The sequence below is a fragment of the Salmo salar genome, chromosome ssa22 (genome assembly GCF_905237065.1).
Source record: "Salmo salar chromosome ssa22, Ssal_v3.1, whole genome shotgun sequence".
Classification (NCBI taxonomy): domain Eukaryota; kingdom Metazoa; phylum Chordata; class Actinopteri; order Salmoniformes; family Salmonidae; genus Salmo; species Salmo salar.
This window is the reverse complement of record NC_059463.1, coordinates 29,067,458-29,080,595: the sequence shown is the minus strand read 5'-3', so window position 1 is coordinate 29,080,595 and position 13,138 is coordinate 29,067,458. Positions and strand designations below refer to the sequence as shown.

The window sequence follows — 13,138 nt, the reverse complement described above, 5'->3', positions numbered from 1 at the left end:
AATGAATGAAATAATCTTATGAAATACTTTTTTCTTTACATAGTTGAATGTGCTGACAACAAAATCACACAAAAATAATCAATGGAAATCCAATTTATCAACCCATGGAGGTCTGGATTTGGAGTCACACTCAAAATTAAAGTGGAAAACCACACTACAGGCTGATCCAACTTTGATGTAATGTCCTTAAAACAAGTCAAAATGAGGCTCTGTAGTGTGTGTGGCCTCCATGTGCCTGTATGACCTCCCTACAACGCCTGGGCATGCTCCTGATGAGGTGGCGGATGGTCTCCTGAGGGATCTCCTCCCAGACCTGGACTAAAGCATCCGCCAACTCCTGGACAGTCTGTGGTGCAACGTGGCGTTGGTGGATGGAGCGAGACATGATGTCCCAGATGTGCTCAATTGGATTCAGGTCTGGGGAACGGGCGGGCCAGTCCATAGCATCAATGCCTTCCTCTTGCAGGAACTGCTGACACACTCCAGCCACATGAGGTCTAGCATTGTCTTGCATTAGGAGGAACCCAGGGCCAACCGCACCAGCATATGGTCTCACAAGGGGTCTGAGGATCTCATCTCTGTACCTAATGGCAGTCAGGCTACCTCTGGCGAGCACATGGAGGGCTGTGCGGCCCCCCAAAGAAATGCCACCCCACACCATGACTGACCCACCGCCAAACCGGTCATGCTGGAGGATGTTGCAGGCAGCAGAACGTTCTCCACGGCATCTCCAGACTCTGTCACGTCTGTCACATGTGCTCAGTGTGAACCTGCTTTCATCTGTGAAGAGCACAGGGCGCCAGTGGCGAATTTGCCAATCTTGGTGTTCTCTGGCAAATGCCAAACGTCCTGCACGGTGTTGGGCTGTAAGCACAACCCCCACCTGTGGACATCGGGCCCTCATACCACCCTCATGGAGTCTGTTTCTGACCGTTTGAGCAGACACATGCACATTTGTGGCCTGCTGGAGGTCATTTTGCAGGGCTCTGGCAGTGCTCCTCCTGCTCCTCCTTGCACAAAGGCGGAGGTAGCGTTCCTGCTGCTGGGTTGTTGCCCTCCTACGGCCTCCTCCACGGCTCCTGATGTACTGGCCTGTCTCCTGGTAGCGCCTCCATGCTCTGGAAACTACGCTGACAGACACAGCAAACCTTCTTGCCACAGCTCGCATTGATGTGCCATCCTGGATGAGCTGCACTACCTGAGCCACTTGTGTGGGTTGTAGACTCCGTCTCATGCTACCACTAGAGTGAAAGCACCGCCAGCATTCAAAAGTGACCAAAACATCAGCCAGGAAGCATAGGAACTGAGAAGTGGTCTGTGGTCCCCACCTGCAGAACCACTCCTTTATTGGGGGTGTCTTGCTTATTGCCTATAATTTCCACCTGTTGTCTATTCCATTTGCACAACAGCATGTGAAATTTATTGTCAATCAGTGTTGCTTCCTAAGCGGACAGTTTGATTTCACAGAAGTGTGATTGACTTGGAGTTACATTGTGTTGTTTAAGTGTTCCCTTTATTTTTTTGAGCAGTATATATATATATATATATATACAAGCGTATACACATACAGTACCAGTCAAAAGTTTGGACACACCAACTCATTCAACGGTTTTTGTTTATTTTTACTATTTTCTACATTATAAAATAATACTGAAGAATTCAAAACTTTGAAATAACCCACATTGAATCATGTAGTAACCAAAAAAAGTGTTAAACAAATCAAAATATATTTCATATTTTTCAAAGTAGCCATCCTTTGCCTTGATGACAGCTTTGAAGACTCTTGGCATTCTCTCAACCAGCTTAACCTGGAATGATTTTCCAACAGTCTTGAAGGAGTTTCCACATATGCTGAGCACTTGTTGGCTGCTTTTCCTTCCCTCTTCAGTCCAACTCATCCCAAACCATCTGAATTGGGTCGAGGTCGGGTGATTGTGGAGGCCAGGTCATCTGATGCAGCACCCCATCACTCTCCTTCTTGGACAAATAGCCTTTACACAGCTTGGAGGTCTGTTGGGTCATTGTCCTGTTGAAAAACAAATTATAGTCTCACTAAGCTCAAACCAGATGGGATGGTGTATCGCTGCCATAACCATAAGTGTGCCTTGAATTCTACATAAATCACAGACAGTGTCACTAGCAAAGCACCCCCACACATCACGCCTCCTCCTCCATGCTTCATGGAGGGAACCACACATGTGTAGATCATCCATTAACCTACTTTGCGTCTCACAAAGACATGATGGTTGGAACCAAAAATCGAATATTTGGACTCATCAGACCAATGGACAGATTTCCACCGGTCTGATGTCCATTGCTCGTGTTTCTTGGCCCAAGCAAGTCTCTTCTTATTATTGGTGTCCTTTAGTAGGGGTTTCTTTGCAGCAATTCGACCATGAAGAACTGATTCTCGCCTCCTCTGAACAGTTGATGTTGAGATGTGTCTGTTACTTGAACGCTGTGAAGCATTTATTTGGGCTGCAATTTCTGAGGCTGGTAACGCTAATGAACTTATCCTCTGCAGCAGAGGTAACTCTGGGTATTCCTTTCCTGTGGCGGTCCTCATGAGAGCCAGTTTCATCATAGCGCTTGATGGTTTTTGCAACTGCACCTGAAGAAACTTTCAAAGTTCTTGAAATATTCTGCATTGACTGCCGTTCATGTCTAAAGTAATGATGGACTGTCATTTTTATTTGCTTATTTGACCAAATAGGGCTATCTTCTGTATACCATCCCTACCTTGTCACAACACAACTGATTGGCTCAAATGCATTAAGAAGGAAAGAAATTCCACAAGTTAACTTTTAACAAGGCAAACCTGTTCATTGAAATGCATTCCAGGTGACTACCTCATGAAGCTGGTTGAGAGAATGCCAAGAGTGTGCAAAGCTGTCATCAAGGCAAAGGGTGGCAACTTTGAAGAATCTAAAATCTAAAATATATTTTGATTTGTTTAACACTTTTTTGGTTACGACATGATTCCCTATGTGTTATTTCATAGTTTAGATGTCTTCACTATTATTCTACAATGTAGAAAATTGTCAAAATTAAGAAAAACCCTTGAATTAGTAGGTGTGTCCAAACTATTGACTGGTACTATATGTCCATAGACATACAGCCCGGTAGGGTCAGTTTGACCTGTCAATCAGAATCAAAATAACCATCAACTCTTGGGGGTCACACAAAAGTATTTCAAGTATCCAAATTGATAATATGATGCAGTGCTTTGCTTCACCACTAGGTGACAGTATCAGACCCAGTCTCTGTGCCTTGGGCTGTGTCCCTCCTCGCTGCAGACAGGGCAGGTAAACACAGCAAGGCCTGCCTATCTGTCTGCAGCTGGAGGGCTCCGGGCCAGAGCTCTGCAGTCTGTCCCAAGTCCCCCTCCCTCTCCTCCCCGTCTCCACCAGAGGAACTGTCAGCTATGTCCCAAATGATACCCTATTCCCGACATAGTGCACAACTTTTAACCAGAGCGCTATAGGCCTTGGTCAAAAGTAGTACGCTATATAGGAAACAGGGGGCAATTTGGGACAAACATCTGACGGCTCCTTAGCCCCAACCAGAGCAGAGGGTAGGGAGGGGAAGGAAGGAGGAGGGCAAATTAGATTTGGTAGGGAGAGAAATCAGCCACATTTCCTCGACCAGGAGTTGGAAATGGTTTCAGGAGAGTGCAGAAAGGAAGAAGTGGTACCGGGGCTGAGGCTGGGTCAGGGTGCAGATGTTTACACAGTTTGGATTGGGAAGGAAAGGCTGATCTGAAGGTCTGTTTTGATTCTAGAAGCATAGTTATATCTAATCTACACTCACCTTCTGAGCAACAATTCCGTCCTACCAGCAACACAGTGATCCAACCCCTCAACATACACACGTATGCAACACACACACACACATTGGAGAAAGATCAACGCTTTTCAGCTCACTGGGTTTGTCATTTAAGCAGGGTTTTTAAAGAGGCTTAAGTAGATGGCCAAGGGACCAAGCGCATTTAGATATTTTTATAGCCTTAATCTCCTGGGTAGATTCAGATTGCTGGGTTGTGCTGGTCCACCCATGATCGAGAGAGTGGATAGAGAGAGGGCGTGAGATAGAGGATGGATGGAGCGAGATGGATGGTGAGACAGAGGGTGAGAGAGTGAGAGACACATATGCTGCTTCTTCACAACCTTCCTATAATTTCTGCTCCAGTAAGCCTGCTGCAGTCTTTCTCCATTTCTAGGTTTATATAAATTATTTTACACGTAGCTCTCCATTGAATAAACGCTACCACGGCCACACGCACCTGTGCTGCTGAGATCATCTGGTCATAATTATTTTATCTGAGATTAGAGAAAACAAGACTCCAGGCCTCAGGCATGCTTTGTTATTTAATGTGTGTGGGATATTTTACCTGCACATTGCTGTTTACTCCAGAGAGAGAGCAGAGAGAGAGAGAGAGAGAGAGAGAGAGAAACTAACACCATTGTAAATACAACCCATATTTATGTTTATTTAATTCACCATAATATAACATTTGAAATGCCACCATTCTTTTGAAATGCCACCCATTCTTTTGAAATACAATGTTTACTGTTCATTTCTGACTGTATATTTAACTTTTGTTTATTATATGTTTCCCATGCCAATAAAGTCAATTGAATTGAATTGAGAAAGAGAGATTTCTATACTAACATTATAAGCCTTGGTCTATTACAGACTACACTATTGCAGACTACACACTATGTCCATTTACATCTACAAATCCCCTTTAGAAGGCAGCTGTCCTCTTGATTAACAAGAAACAGAGGGAGGGAGGGACTGTGGAAGTAGAGAAGGTGTTATGATTAATAAAATACATATAAAATATATTATATAAGTTCTCTGTAAATACATGTTTGCAACAAAAAATTCTCACTTTAAATTGTACTACTTTATTAAAAACGAAATATATTTTTTCTCTTTAACCAAGCTGATTATTTATCTTTAGGCTTCATTAGTGGTAAATTCCAACATTTAAAATGATAAAATATTAGATCAACGTACCTCAAAATATTTTTGTTGGAGTGATTGAAAATGTTGAGATTAGACAGATGACATGTTTTGTTGAGCAAGACTAGTGGCATCCAGGGAAAGTGTTGACATTTTTTTTAGCCATGAAGTGGTTTCTGTGAGAATTACAGGAGTGTGTGTGTGTGTGTGCGTGCGTGCGTGCGTGCGTGCGTGGATTTTGAATGTGTGTTGCTGAACGCTGTTGATATGCACATGTGTTTACATAAACAAATGAACCTCCTCAAAGATATCGCCCTGGAGTAAACATTTGATATACACTCAGTTTTATATTGACCAGTTTCATTCCTTATACTCCAATCAAACATTTAGGCAAAGATATATGCACTTATATTGAGACCTTAATGACACTACCAGGAATAAAGGAGAACAGAAGGTATACAGCAAACAGGTATACCATAAGGTCAATTAACAGTGAGTATTATAAACAACATACACTTTCCCACAAAAAGTCCATAGGAAGAAAAAGAGTGAGCCAGGGTTGCCAGGATAATGTCTGGGTGAGAGATGCAGACACCGGTGGTGCATTTCAGTTGAGGATTTACCATGGTGTTTTACCCAAAAGACTCAAACTTTCCTGTTTCCATCTACTCAGACCTGCAGCCATGTCTCACTGGGTCATGGCTCCTGCGAACCTGCCCTGACAAGGGGCCAAGCCCAGGCCCTGGGTACTTTTCAGCCTCCATTTACTAACAATGGCTAACTCTGAACTTTAACACCTTCTTGAAAAGCAACTGTCTTGAATGATGCAGAAGTTGTTGATTCTGCTCGCCCCAAGTCTTAGTGTCACACTCCTGATGGAAACACAACTACACTAGAGACATTAACATAAACATTGGTGACAGACTGGTGTGGGGGTAAGTGTCAGTGGAAAAGCACCATGAGTAAATGATAATGAAAGGCTGGTGTGGTGAGGGAAAATAGGAAGGATAAAAAAGGTAGAAAAAAAATATGAAGAGGAGGGAACTACATGCTGGAATAGCCAGCGAGCAGAGCTGTAGACTCCACCCCCCCTCTCCCTGCCTCCCTCTCTCTCTCTATTTCTATCTCTCTCTCTGTTTCACACACACAGAATGCTAGCCCACTATCTGACCACAGAGTGAGCTCAGTGAATTGTGGAAAGCATATTGTTTCTCCACATCTCTCTCTCCCTCTCTCTTTCACTCTTCCACATGGGATTCTAAAAGACTGGACTATCTCTTCTTGGATATCCTCCTCCTGCTTTGGGATTTAACTGAGAGTAGAGCAAGCTTTTTTTCCTGTTGTTCTAAAACTTTTATCTTCTGGGGATTACCACAGGAATACCTCCTGTGTGTGTGCGTTTGAGCGTGAGTGTGTGTGAGTGTGTGTGTCCTGTGCCATGCCCACCCCTGGTCGTTTTGGGACTAACGGCAGTGGATCAGCATGAAGGGGGGTCACCATCAGCGGGGGTGCGGGTGTCAACACCTGTTCCGAAAAGTACTGGCTAAGTGTGGCTGCTGCTACGCCCGAGTCCGAGGTTGGTACATCTCTGCCTTATGTCCGTCATTTTCACCCAGCTACTTCTCTTCGCTTTACTGATCTCAGATGAGATGGGAGTTTAGTTTGCTTTCTCAGTTATACTGTAGGTCAGATGGTCTGTGCAGTTGTGAAGTCTGTGTTTTTTGCTTCGGTAAACTTACACGTTTGTCCGAGATGGTCTGAGATCAGATGATGAGAGCGAATCAGCAGTGCTCCATCGATTGTTGGTTGATATTCAATCTGTTTTTAGGTCAGATAACACTAGCAAATGGGCACCATTAAGTATAGCCTATACTCTTCTTCACTGTCCAAATCTGTTGTTCTGTGATCAGATATTGAGACCGTGACACTGCTACAGCTATAGGCTGAGAGAATTTATCCTTTTTTATTGGGGTATTATGACTCATACTATGGTACTCTATTGGAATGAATGGCAGTAGAGGCATAATCCTGATTTTACTTATGCAGGAAAATAAAACAAAGGCATGTGATATTTCAGAAATTGTGTAATAGAATATTTTTGTCAACCTAAAATATTGTCATCTGATCATAAATACAGTTTATATGCATTTTATACAAATGTTCCGTATAAATAGCTTCTAAAATATATGTAAACTGACCATAAAAATCTAAATTTTTGTTTTCTTGGAAAGCTGAGAGTGCTGTTATATGATACAATATCAGTACTTGTTGCATTTACAACTTGTCCTAACATCTACTGCTTTCAGCCAGTGTATGGCTGTGAACATTTATGGAATCCTTCCTCTAAAACGGTCTGGCTAGCTAGCTAACAAACATATAGTGCAGATAAATTCTTCAAATTCATTATTTTACACAATATCTTACCACAGAAATGGCAACCATGGTTGACCAACTCCCTGACCAAAATGGCAGACCTTTGTTCCATCATAAGAAGGTTCACCCAATTCTAGTATTCTAAGTCCTAATTCTATGGGGGCGACCTCTAGGAGGTGTGTGGTACGTCAGTGTCTCTATCTTTCTCTAACTCCTCATTCTTTTGCAAACTTCTCTCTTGTTCTCTCTCGGGGGAGAGACAGCTGACGGTAATTGATGGTGATGTTTTGCTGAGACTCCAACTCCTCCAGAGGAAATGAAATGTCTTTGGGCCCTGGTTGTGTTCACTCTGCTCTGGGGTTTGCAGCAGACACAATGCTAGTCTCATGCTGACGCGGGAAGCTGTGCAGAATGTGAAAATGTATCACGCTACACATCTAGTTAGAGAGACTATCAGTTATATAAAGTTAGAACAGTGACATAATTATTGTATTCTCAGTAATATAGAGTTCAAACAAAAACAGAAACTATACAGTGCCTTCGGAAACTATTCAGACCCCTTGACTTTTTCCACATTTATGTTACAGCCTTATTCAAACATCTCATCAATCTACACACAATACCCCAAACAGATTTGTATACATTTTTGCTAATTTATTACAAATGAAAAACTGAAATATCACATTTTCAAAAGTATTCAGACCCTTTACGCAGTACTTTGTTGAAGCACCTCTGGCAGAGATTACAGCATCGAGTCTTCTTGGGTATGACGCTACAAGCTTGGCACACCTGTATTTGGGGAGTTTCTCCCATTCTTCTCTGCAGATCCTCTCAAGCTCTGTCAGGTTGGATGGGGAACGTCGCTGCACAGATATTTTTATATCTCTCCAGAGATGTTTGATTGGGTTCAAGTCCAGGCTCTGGCTGGGCCACTCAAGGCTATTTACAGACTTGTCCTGAAGCCACTCTGCGTTGTCTTGGCTGTGTGCTTAGGGTCGTTGTCATGTTGGAAGGTGAACCTTCACCCTAGTCTGAGGTCCTGAACTCTCTGGAGCAGGTTTTCACCAAGGATCTCGCTGTACTTTTCTCCGTTCATCTTTGCCTCGATCCTGACTACTGTCCCAGTCCCTGCCACTGAAAAACCTCCCACAGCATGATGCTGCCATGGTGCCAGGTTTCCTCCAGACGTGACACTTGGCATTCAGAAGTTATGCTTGGCATTCAGGCCAAAGAGTTCAGACCAGACAATATTGTTTCTCATGGTCTGAGAGCCTTTAGGTGTCTTTTGGCAAACTCCAAGCTGGCTGTCATGTGCCTTTTACTGCGGAGGGGCTTCTGTCTGGCCAATCTACCTTAAAGGCCTGATTAGTGGAGTGCTGCAGAGATTGTTGTCCTTCTGGAGGTTTCTCTCATCTCCACAGAGGAACTCTGGAGCTCTGTCAGAGTGACGACCGAGTTCTTGGTCACCTCCCTGACAACGGCCCTTCTCCGCCGATTGCTCAGTTTGGCTAGGCGGCCAGCTCTAGGAAGAGTTTTGGTGTTTCCAAACTTCTTCCATTTAAGAATGATGGAGGCCACTATGTTCTTTGGGATCTTCAATGCTGCAGAAATGTTTTGGTACCCTTCCCCAGATCTGTGCCTCGACCTCATGGCTTGGTTTTTGCTGGTTGTCGTTGCCTCTGATTGAAGGGCCTATAATTAGGAGTTTGTTTGTCATGGGATTTTGTGGGAGATTGTGCTTGTTTAGCTGTGTGCCTGACAAGACTGTCCAGTTCGTTTGTGTTTTGTATACGTTTATTGTGTTTTCCTTCTTCACCAAATAAAAAGAAGATGAGTATATATTTTCCCGCTGCGTCTTGGTCTTTACCCTATGACACGCGTGACAGTGCCTTTCCAAATCATGTCCAATCAATGAAATTTACCACAGGTGGACTCCAATCAAGTTGTAGAAACATCTCAAGGATAATCAACAGAAACAGGATGCACCTGAGATCAATTTTGAGTCTCATAGCAAGGGTCGGAATAATTAAGTAAATAAAGTATTTCTGTTTATTACATTTAATACATTTGAAAACATTTCTATAAAGCTGTTTTCGCTGTCATTTTGGGGTATTGTGTGTAAATTGCTCAAGATTTAAAAAAATTAAAATCTATTTTAGAATAAGGCTGTAACCTAACGAAATGTGAAAAAAGTCAAGGAGTCTGAATACTTTCTGAAGGCACTGTATATAGTACTATTGGGTTTAAACTAAGGTTGCAAAATGTACATAGACACTGTGACTCTCTGCTCAGTGAAGTTGTCAGGGCTTTCAGAAGGATCGGACCAATACGCAGCGTGATCGTAGTTCAACATCTTTTATTCAATCGTGAAACTAATGCAATATACAATAAACTTGAAATACAAAACAAGAAAGCCGTGATGCAGAGCAGGCATACACTACTCACAAAATTAACAACCCACGGCATACAAATGGAAAACCCCCTACATAAATATGATCTCCAATCAGAGGCAACAAGAAGCAGCTGCCTCCAATTGGAGATCAACCCCAAACAAAACCCGACATAGAAATAGAAACCCTAGAACCCAAAACATAGAAATAGCAACCCAGACAACCAACCAAACACCCACTGCCACGCCCTGACCCATCTACTATAGAAAAATGACTTCTTACAATGGTCAGGACATGACAGAAGTATGTGGCAAACCTCTTCAAAGCTAGGAGCGTTTGTCACAAATTAAGTGGGAAACTGTCACCAAAGTCAGCCCAGAATTAAAGTTCTTTCGAACATGACAGTACCTGTATGTTTGTTTCTCTGTCCTGGTCCACCCAGGCCGCAGGTAAGGTCAAGGATAGCAGGGTTCGGTACACAAATCTGGTTCTCGGTAGGTCCAGGTCTAAACGCCAACAGGTAAGTCCAAAACAGTCCAGCTCGTACACGGTAAATCCAGCCAATGTAGATTGTCTCTTTCTCTATGGTTCATAGATCCTTCCCGCTCTCTCTCTCACTCTCTTCCTGATTTTTCTTGACTCTTTATCTGTGGGTCGGCTCCACCTTCTGAGCGTTCCCCTTGCTTCTGGGAATTGTAGTTTTGGCAGTCGGCCATTTTGTGATCTGTAGTTCTGATCGGGGTGGCCATTTTAGTGATCGGGCAGAGCCCGTTTATTAGTTCTGCCCTCACATATCTGCCATTTATCACTCGACCCCCTTCTTTGCCACAAGTAGGGTTGACATAGACACTGTGACTCTTTGCTCAGTGATGTAGAATTGAAGGATTACTTTATCCTATCCCAGGTATTCCTTAAAGAGGTGGGGTTTCAGGTGTCTCCAGAAGGTGGTGATTGACTCCGCTTTCCTGGCGTCGTGAGGGAGCTTGTTCCACCATTGGGGTGCCAGAGCAGCGAACAGTTTTGACTGGGCTGAGCGGGAACTGTGCTTCCGCAGAGGTAGGGGGGCCAGCAGGCCAGAGGTGGATGAACGTAGTGCCCATGTTTGGGTGTAGGGACTGATCAGAGCCTGAAGGTACGGAGGTGCCGTTCCCCTCAAAGCTCCGTAGGCAAGCACCATGGTCTTGTAGCAGATGCAAGCTTCAACTGGAAGCCAGTGGAGTGTGCGGAGGAGCGGGGTGACGTGAGAGAACTTGGGAAGGTTGAACACCAGACGGGCTGCGGCGTTCTGGATGAGTTGTAGGGGTTTAATGGCACAGGCAGGGAGCCCCGCCAACAGCGAGTTGCAGTAATCCAGACAGGAGATGACAAGTGCCTGGATTAGGACCTGCACCGCTTCCTGTGTAAGGCAGGGTCGTACTCTGCGAATGTTGTAGAGCATGAACCTACAGGATCGGGTCACCGACCTTGATGTTAGTGGAGAACAACAGGGTGTTGTCCAGGGTCACGCCAAGGCTCTTAGCAGTCTGGGAGGAGGACACAATGGAGTTGTCAACCGTGATGGCGAGATCATGGAACGGGCAGTCCTTCCCCGGGAGGAAGAGCAGCTCTGTCTTGCCGAGGTTCAGCTTGAGGTGGTGATCCGTCATCCACACTGATATGTCTGCCAGACATGCAGAGATGCGATTCGCCACCTGGTTATCAGAAGGGGGAAAGGAGAAGATTAATTGTGTGTCGTCTGCGTAGCAATGATAGGAGAGACCATGTGAGGATATGACAGAGCCAAGTGACTTGGTGTATAGCGAGAATAGGAGAGGGCCTAGAACTGAGCCCTGGGGGACACCAGTGGTGAGAGCACGTGGTGCGGATTCTCGCCACGCCACCTGGTAGGAGCGACCTGTCAGGTAGGACGCAATCCAAGAGTGAGCCGCGCCGGAGATGCCCAACTCGGAGAGGGTGGAGAGGAGGATCTGATGGTTCACAGGATCAAAGGCAGCAGATAGGTCTAGAAGGATGAGAGCAGAGGAGAGAGAGTTAGCTTTAGCAGTGCGGAGAGCCTCTGTGACACAGAGAAGAGCAGTCTCAGTTGAATGACCAGTCTTGAAACCTGACTGATTTGGATCAAGAAGATAATTCTGAGAGAGATAGCAAGAGAGCTGGCCAAGGACGGCACGCTCAAGAGTTTTGGAGAGAAAAGAAAGAAGGGATACTGGTCTGCAGTTGTTGACATCGGAGGGATCGAGAGTAGGTTTTTTGAGAAGGGGTGCAACTCTCACTCTCTTGAAGACGGAAGGGACGTAGCCAGCGGTCAAGGATGAGTTGATGAGCGAGGTGAGGTAAGGGAGAAGGTCTCCGGAAATGGTCTGGAGAAGAGAGGAGGGGATAGGGTCAAGCGGGCAGGTTGTTGGGCGGCCGGCCGTCACAAGTCGCAAGATTTAATCTGGAGAGAGAGGGGAGAAAGAGGTCAAAGCATAGGGTAGGGCAATGTGAGCAGGACCAGCGGTGTCGTTTGACTTAACAAACGAGAATCGGATGTCGTCAACCTTCTTTTCAAAATGGTTGACGAAGTCATCCGCAGAGAGGGAGGAGGGGGGGGAGGGGGAGGAGGATTCAGGAGGGAGGAGAAGGTGGCAAAGAGCTTCCTAGGGTTAGAGGCAGATGCTTGGAATTTAGAGTGGTAGAAAGTGGCTTTAGCAGCAGAAACAGAGGAAGAAAATGTAGAGAAGAGGGAGTGAAAAGAATCCAGGTCCGCAGGGAGGCTAGTTTTCCTCCATTTCCGCTCGGCCGCCCGGAGCCCTGTTCTGTGAGTTCGCAATGAGTCGTCAAGCCACGGAGCAGGAGAGGAGGGTAGGACCGAGCCGGCCGGGAGGATAGGGGACATAGAGAGTCAAAGGATGCAGAAAGGGAGGAGAGGAGGGTTGAGGAGGCAGAATCAGGAGATTGGTTGGAGAAGGATTGAGCAGAGGGAAGAGATGATAGGATGGAAGAGGAGAAAGTAGCAGGAGAGAGAGAGCGAAGGTTGCGACTGCGCAATACCATCTGAGTAGGGGCAGAGTGAGTAGTGTTGGAGGAGAGCGGGAGGGAAAAGGATACAAGGTAGTGGTCGGAGACTTGGAGGGGAGTTGCAGTGAGATTAGTAGAAGAACAGCATCTAGTAAAGATGAGGTCAAACGTATTGCCTGCCTTGTGAATAGGGGCGGACGGTGAGAGGGTGAGGCCAAAAGAGGAGAGGAGTAGAAAGAAGGAGGCAGAGAGAAATGACTCAAAGGTAGACGTAGGGAGGTTAAAGTCACCCAGAACTGTGAGGGGTGAGCCATCCTCAGGAAAGGAACTTGTCAAGGTCATTGATGAACTCTCCAAGGGAACCTGGAGGGTGATAAATGATAAGGATGTTAAGCTTGAATGGGCTA

General features: G+C 45.2%; 1 protein-coding gene across 2 annotated transcripts in view; it reads left to right on the top strand.

Moving 5' to 3' along the window:
* The first annotated feature begins 6,105 nt into the window (after positions 1-6,105).
* LOC106583226 (rho guanine nucleotide exchange factor 25) overlaps positions 6,106-13,138 on the top strand; it is a 49,818-nt gene continuing 42,785 nt past the window's right edge. For both annotated transcript variants that reach the window (XM_014167151.2, XM_014167150.2), the window contains exon 1: positions 6,106-6,544. In XM_014167151.2, coding sequence (XP_014022626.1) covers positions 6,451-6,544 — 94 coding nt within the window. In that variant the 5' untranslated portion in view covers positions 6,106-6,450. The remainder of the gene's footprint in view (positions 6,545-13,138) is intronic.